At 39.5% G+C, this 8,066-nt stretch overlaps 1 protein-coding gene across 1 annotated transcript in view; it reads left to right on the top strand.

Moving 5' to 3' along the window:
* The first annotated feature begins 7,305 nt into the window (after window positions 1–7,305).
* Window positions 7,306–8,066, top strand: part of plpp2a (phospholipid phosphatase 2a) — a 31,974-nt gene continuing 31,213 nt past the window's right edge. The window contains exon 1 of the mRNA XM_058418730.1: window positions 7,306–7,755. Within this exon, the coding sequence (XP_058274713.1) occupies window positions 7,695–7,755 (61 nt within the window). The 5' untranslated portion in view covers window positions 7,306–7,694. The remainder of the gene's footprint in view (window positions 7,756–8,066) is intronic.

The raw sequence follows: 8,066 nt of genomic DNA, 5'->3' as shown, positions 1-8,066 counted from the left end.
ACTCACTCACTCATTCATTTACTCACTTTCTCACTCACTCATTCACTCACTTATTCTCTCACTCATGCTCTCACTCACTTACTCCCTCTCTCACTCACTCACTCACTGAATCACTCATTCGCTCGCTCACTCTCTCTCACTCACTCTCTTTCTCACTCATTAGCTCACTCTCTCTCACTCATTCAATCACGCTCTCACTCTCTCCCTCACTCATTCATTTACTCACTTTCTCACTCTCTCACTCACTCTATCACTCACTCATTCATTTACTCACTTTCTCACTCACTCATTCATTTACTCACTCTCACTCACTCATTCATTTACTCACTTTCTCACTCACTCTCTCACTCACTCACTCATTCACTCACTCACTCACTCTCACTCACTCATTCATTTGCTCACTTTCTCACTCACTCACTCACTCTCTCACTCACTCACTCACTCACTTTCTCACTCACTCACTCACTCACTCTATCACTCACTCATTCATTTACTCACTTTCTCACTCACTCATTCACTCACTTATTCTCTCACTCATGCTCTCACTCACTTACTCCCTCTCTCACTCACTCACTCACTCACTCACTCAATAATTCACTCACTCACTCACTGAATCACTCATTCACTCGCTCACTCTCTCTCACTCACTCACTCACTCACTCACTCTCTTTCTAACTCATTAGCTCACTCTCTCTCACTCATTCAATCACGCTCTCACTCTCTCCCTCCCTCACTCACTCACACTCTCACAAACTCCCTCTCTCCCTCACTCACACTCTCACAAACTCCCTCTCTCCCTCACTCACACTCTCACTAACTCCCTCTCTCATTTACTTACTCTCTCACTCACTCACTCACTCCCTCACTCACACTCTCACAAACTCCCTCTCTCCCTCACTCACACTCTCACTAACTCCCTCTCTCCCTCACTCACACTCTCACTAACTCCCTCTCTCCCTCACTCACACTCTCACTAACTCCCTCTCTCCCTCACTCACACTCTCACTAACTCCCTCTCTCCCTCACTCACACTCTCACTAACTCCCTCTCTCCCTCACTCACACTCTCACTAACTCCCTCTCTCCCTCACTCACACTCTCACTAACTCCCTCTCTCCCTCACTCACACTCTCACAAACTCCCTCTCTCCCTCACTCACACTCTCACTAACTCCCTCTCTCCCTCACTCACACTCTCACAAACTCCCTCTCTCCCTCACTCACACTCTCACTAACTCCCTCTCTCACTCACTCACACTCTCACTAACTCCCTCTCTCACTCACTCACACTCTCACTAACTCCCTCTCTCCCTCACTCACACTCTCACAAACTCCCTCTCTCCCTCACTCACACTCTCACTAACTCCCTCTCTCCCTCACTCACACTCTCACAAACTCCCTCTCTCCCTCACTCACACTCTCACTAACTCCCTCTCTCCCTCACTCACACTCTCACTAACTCCCTCTCTCACTCATTCAATCACACTCTCACTCTCTCACTCCCTCACTCACACTCTCACTAACTCCCTCCCTCACTCACTCACACTCCCACTAACTCCCTCCCTCCCTCACTCTCTCTCACTCACTCGCTCCCTCACTCATTCAATCACGCTCTCCCTCACTCACACTCTCACTAACTCCCTCTCTCCCTCACTCACTCACACTCTCACTAATTCCCTCTCTCCCTCACTCTCTCTCACTCACTCCCTCGGTCACTCACTCATTCAATCACGCTCTCACTCTCTCACTCCCTCACTCACACTAACTCCCTCTCTCCCTCATTCACTCACGCTCTCACTCACTCACTCTCTCCCTCACTCATTTACTCATTTACTTACTCTCTCACTCACTCACTCTCTCCCTCATTCACTCACGCTCTCACTCACTCACTCTCTCCCTCACTCATTTACTTACTCTCTCACTCACTCACTCACTCATTCATTCACTCACACTCTCACTCACTCATTCACTCACTCTCACACTGAGTGTGAAAGAAAGAAAGAAAGAAAGAAAGAAAGAAAGAAAGAAAGAAAGAAAGAAAGAAAGAAAGAAAGAATCATAATCATCACTCCTCATCGGTGTTTATTTTTCTTCTTGCCCTTAATAATGCAATGCAAATTCTACTGCCGCCTAGTGGTGACAAGTGGTAAGGCTTCACCTCTCGAACAGGATACACAGGCATACTGTACAAATTAATGGAAAATTCGTTTTGAATGTTTTAACCATGCCCATGTACAGGGCAAAGGTTTGAGGGGAAATGCTTTGGATGGAAAATGAATGGTCTTTGGAGAAGAAAAGAAAATGCATAAACCACCATCCAAGTCCTTGTGGAAGTAGATTCCCAGAAGCAGCCGCTGAAAATATCTTTGTTCTGTAAGAAAAGCCATTTTATCTGACAAACTGGTGGGCAGGTGATATCCTTAGCACTAATGTTCAGTTAGGTAAGGTTTCTTTTTTGTTTGTCCTTTCCTCTGTTTTCTCTAAACTTCTGGTTTAGTTTATTATCATTCCCTGTTGTCTTTCTCCTATGTGTGTTAGCAAACAGGAACAGAACCAGTTTCCTGTCCACATCACACACATTTACATTCACATTTGTGTCACTGTTCAAATATTCCTATACCCCCCCACCGCCTGCATGTTAAGGGCCAAGACATCCGCGAAGTCATATAAACTATGAATCTTAGCAGATATTTTTACTGTTGTTTAGTGAGATCAGGGTTGCTATTGCTTCTAAAAGCATGTTGTATGTAGAGCTGTAATCAGAACCGACCTTGTTGAGTCCAAGACCAGGACTAGACACGTTGGTGTTTCAAGGTGTTTGAGACCAAGGCAAGAAGAAAACAATCCTTTTCAAAGGCAAATATTTTGTTTCCTAGAAGAGGTTACATCATGTCAAGGCATTACTTTATGTCATGACAGAAGAACTCTTTTATGAGACCATATTTAGTGACTCCAATGCATCGGACAAGTCTAATTCCAAGCACTAATAAATCAGAGTTAATAAAAAAAAAAGATCTCAGTTGCTACACCCCTAGCTGTATGTTATTGTTTTGGGTTTGTTTTCTTTCCATTTTACATGAACGTGTCAGAGAATGCCTGGAAAACGAAATACTTAGAATGGAAACAGTGGTTTTGTGTTTGAGTAAAGAAGCCGAGTGAGTCGAGGGAGGCAGATAAACAAGTGCAAGGAAAAGCAAAGTTCATCATCTTTTCCTGTGCCTGGAATTCCTGACAGAGTCCTTCTTTGTTTGGACAGACGTGCCGCGGCCCTTGTGTCCCACACACGTCCATCCTCTCTGACTGGAGCCACAACACAGCCAAAAGTTACAAGGAGTGACAAGTTAGAGTGACCGTTCTTTTCTATAAGAGTTACACATTCAGTGTTATGCTGTGTTATAAAAATGCTACATTATATATATTATCATTTTATTACATTATATATATATATATATATATATATATATATATATATATATATATATATATATATAAATAAATAAATAAATAAATAAATTCATAAATATTTTTATTAAAATATTAATGTTTCTTATTGGTTAATTAATATTATAATATTTTAATATGTTTAATATTAATCGTATTTTATTAATTTTTAATAAAAATATTATTAATAATATTTCATTAGAGGATTAAAAATAGCAAATACAATTTCTATGCAAATATATATATTTATATATATTCTATGCAATATATATATATAAATATATAGGGTTTTTTTTGCATAGAACTGATTTTATTTGCTATTTTTCATCCTCTAATGAAATATTATGAATAATATTTCATTAAGTCTTTTTCAACTAATATAATAATATTGAAGCATTTCCTTTAACCTCACTGAGTGGAAAACGTGGCTCCATCGTCAGACCAAAACATATTCTAAGGTCAAAGTTACGTGTAATTTACACAAGGAAAATGTAGCTCCTGTATAATATACATTTATCCGCATCAGTGATGTGACTAAACTTGCTGTGACTAATTTGCTGGAAGAAATATACAAATGCAGTAATTCTGCTTTTCTGTGAAATTCTGTCTCTTTTTTCCTTTTTTTTGGGCAAATTATAAGTCAGCAAACCAAAATGTGTGTTTTAACCACATACCCCAAAATAATATTTATATATTCCCTTCACTCGTCCATGTGAACTTTCTTTGCGTAAAACACTGAAGCATTTTATTTCTTTCTCACGTAATGTAAAGTATGCAGTAATTAGCCTTTGAGGTGTTTACAGTGATTAATGGTCTCTTAATTGTTTCAGGGTTGAATTTTTGCTTTTGATCAGCTTTTTTCTGAATGGTCAGACTACGTCAGACTTGTGTGGGTGTGTGTGTGTGTGGGTGGGTGTGTGGGTGTGTCACTCACTCGCAAATCAATCAAATGACAGCAACAATACAACACTGATTGGGAAACACACCAACTTGTGTAAAATTCAGATAAATTCTAATTCTAAAATGTATATTATATAAAATTCAGTAATGTTTATATGAGAAATAAAGTCTTATTTATTTATTTATTTATTTATTAATTACATTTAGCCCTAGAAAGACAGACTACCTGAACACAGTATATAACTGAACACTGAGAAGCACACGGACCAGTGTGTACAGGGTCTGTCATTAACCACGGTGAAGTGAACACACACAATCCTGGCAGGCTGAAAAACAGAGGATATGCCAACAAAACATTCCTGAATTTAAAAAATCAAGTTTTATAGAATTGACATGAAAAAGGTGTTTTTCCTTGTGGGATCCAACCAAATGTATTCATGGGATATTCCAGTCATATTTTATCCATCATAAAAAAGCACTTTGACAGTATTTACAATATCTACTTTTCTTTACTGTTGTAGTTTATGCAGTTTATTTTATTTGTTTAAAAAAACATTCATAAGTATAACTTCTTCTTCTTCCTCTTCTTCTTCACTGTTACATTCTGTCAATCAAACATTAGCTATTTATCTTCACATGCCAGTAAAGCACACTAAACTGAAGCAAACTGAATTGAATCTATCTATCTATCTATCTATCTATCTATCTATCTATCTATCTATCTATCTATCTATCTATCTATCTATCTATCTATCTATCTATCTATCTATCTATCTATTACTAACCTTGTTAAAACAATGTTAAAACCATGAGGTTGCACTTCCTCAACCCTGTTAATATTTCATTATGCTGCTATGTTTATATTTATGTTCATATCTATTTCTATTTGCAGTACCTCAACTGCTGCTACTGTATTTTTGCACATTACATGTTGTAAGGCCACTATATATATATATATATATATGTGTCACAATCATACTGTATATGTTAATAGTACCTGGTTTTTCTACTGTTTCTCACACTGTACATCATTTCATTTTTATTCCATTTCATTTTTACATTTCATTACACATGTTCTTTTTCGGCGCTAAGTGTCCTGTTTTTGTGTTGTCTTTTTGTACCTATTGTTTTTGCACTGTCTTGTCTTTGCACTGTTTGCACCTAGTTGCACACTTTGCACTTTATGTGGCTAGGACAAAACTTTGGTCCTAGCTCTGTGTTGTTTTTTGTATTTGATCTTTATGTTGTATGTTTCTGTAGCACCAGGGTCCTGGAGAAACGTTGTTTCATTTCACTATGTTCTGCGTCAGCTATATGTGGTTGAAATGACAATAAAGCCTCTTGAATCTTGAATCTTGAATAAAAACTGTCTGTTTAATTCTTCTTCTTATCCATCCATCCGTTCAGTTTTTGTATCCCATATGTACAGGCTTGCAGAGAGCCAGGAGTCTGTTCCAGTAGGACACCCTGGACGGGGCACCAACCCATCGCAGGGCACAATCTCATACATACTCACACCCACACCCCTTCACACACTACTGACCATTTAGAGATGCCAATCTGCCTACAATGCATGTCTTTGGACTGGAAGGGGAAAATCCCGAAGCACGAGGACAAACACACACGGAAATCAAGCCCCCAACCCTGGATGTGTGAGGCAAGCATGCTAACCACTAAACCACTGTGCCCCATGTTCTAATTCTGTTTATTATTATTATTATTATTATTATTATTATTATTATTATTATTATTATCTTTAATGTGAAACTTTGCCACTGTACCATAGTTTGTTGTGGCAGGCATACACACTGACATGAACTGAACTGAATTGCAGAGTGTGTTTGAATGTGTATGTATGTGTGTGTGTATGAGAGAGAGAGAGAGAGAGAGAGAGAGAGAGAGAGTAAGAGAGAGCAAAGAAATTGTGTATTAGAAAGTGTATTAATGTAAATGTAAACTATGGAATGTGTGTGTGTGTGTGTGTGTGTGAGAGAGAGAGAGAGAGAGAGAGAGAGAGAGAGAGAGAGTAAAAAAAAGTGTGTATGAGAAAGTGTACTAATGCAAATGTGAACTACAGAAAGTAAGTGTGTGTGTGTGTGTGTGTGTGTGAAAGAGAGAGAGAGAGAGAGAGAGAGTGAGTAAAAAAAGTGTGTATGAGAAAGTGTATTAATGCAAATGTGAACTACAGAAAGTAAGTGTGTGTGTGTGTGTGTGAAAGAGAGAGAGAGAGAGAGAGAGAGAGAGAGAGAGAGAGAGAGTGAGTAAAAAAAAGTGTGTATGAGAAAGTGTATTAATGCAAATGTGAACTACAGAAAGTGAGTGTGTGTGTGTGTGTGTGTGAAAGAGAGAGAGAGAGAGTAAAGAAAGTGTGTATGAGAAAGTGTATTAATGCAAATGTGAACTAGGGAAAGTGTGTGTGTGTGTGTGTGTGTGCGTGTGTGTGTGTGTGCGTGAGAGAGAGAGAGGGAGAGAGAGAGAGAGAGAGAGCAAAGAAATTGTGTATTAGAAAGTGTATTAATGCAAATGTGAACTAGGGAAAGTGTGTGTGTGTGTGTGTGTGTGCGTGAGAGAGAGAGAGAGAGAGAGAGAGAGAGCAAAGAAATTGTGTATTAGAAAGTGTATTAATGTAAATGTGAACTAGGGAAAGTGTGTGTGTGTGTGTGTGCGTGAGAGAGAGAGAGAGAGAGAGAGAGAGAGCAAAGAAATTGTGTATTAGAAAGTGTATTAATGTAAATGTGAACTAGGGAAAGTGTGTGTGTGTGTGTGTGCGTGAGAGAGAGAGAGAGAGAGAGAGAGAGAGAGAGAGAGAGAGAGCAAAGAAATTGTGTATTAGAAAGTGTATTAATGTAAATGTGAACTGCATAAAGTCTGTGTGTGTGTGTGTGTGTGTGTGCGCGCGCGCGCGCGAGGACGCGGGGCAGGGATCGTGACGTCACCAGGAGGGAGTGTAGACCCGGGTGCAGTTTTACTGAGCTCAGTCAGTGGAAGGTGAAGCTTAACTCGGAGTGTGTATCTGTGTGTGTGAGAGAGAGAGGAGTTTAGCTGTTTTTCCCTCGCTGTTCCGTCTCACCGCAGGACACTAACATCTCTCCTCATCTCTTCATGTCAACTCACACTTTCTCCTCACATGCAGCCTTCATGAACTTTTATCTTCCGTAGCTGAAGAGTTCCGTGTTTTCCCGAGGAACACCTTGGACAGAAATCAGTGCCGTCACAGGTACAAAGGAGCAGAGGATCCGGAAGAACTCGCACTTCGAGTTTGCAGTCTTCCCAACGTGGACCTCGTATTTACCTGACCTCGACATTTAACACACTGACACACACACACACACACACACACACACACGAGTTCAACATGATGGACTTAAAGAAAAAGAAGATCTTTATCCTCGTGGATGTTCTGTGTGTGATAATCGGTAAGTCTAACTGATAAGGGCCTCGTCCCAAGCAGCATACTAGTCTACTAACTAGTATGCTAAAGACACAACATTCCTCCAATCAGCGCGTGCTACTTTAACACACTTCACATACTATTTAGTACGCTAGTGTCATGGTGTCAATATAGGAGGTTATACAAGTAAAAGTAGTGAATTAACAGCACTTTAGCTTGCTTCAGCTGTGTTTACAGACGAAGTAGACATTTTGAAATAATATTATAAACATTCAGAGGGTGTTTATGCAAAACAGTCTGCAAAATCTCCCAATTTAGGAACCTGAAGCTATTTAG

The sequence above is a fragment of the Hemibagrus wyckioides genome, linkage group LG20 (genome assembly GCF_019097595.1).
Source record: "Hemibagrus wyckioides isolate EC202008001 linkage group LG20, SWU_Hwy_1.0, whole genome shotgun sequence".
In the NCBI taxonomy this organism is placed as follows: Eukaryota; Metazoa; Chordata; class Actinopteri; order Siluriformes; family Bagridae; genus Hemibagrus; species Hemibagrus wyckioides.
The sequence above is the reverse complement of the archived record's forward strand: the minus strand, read 5'-3'. Positions and strand labels throughout refer to the sequence as shown.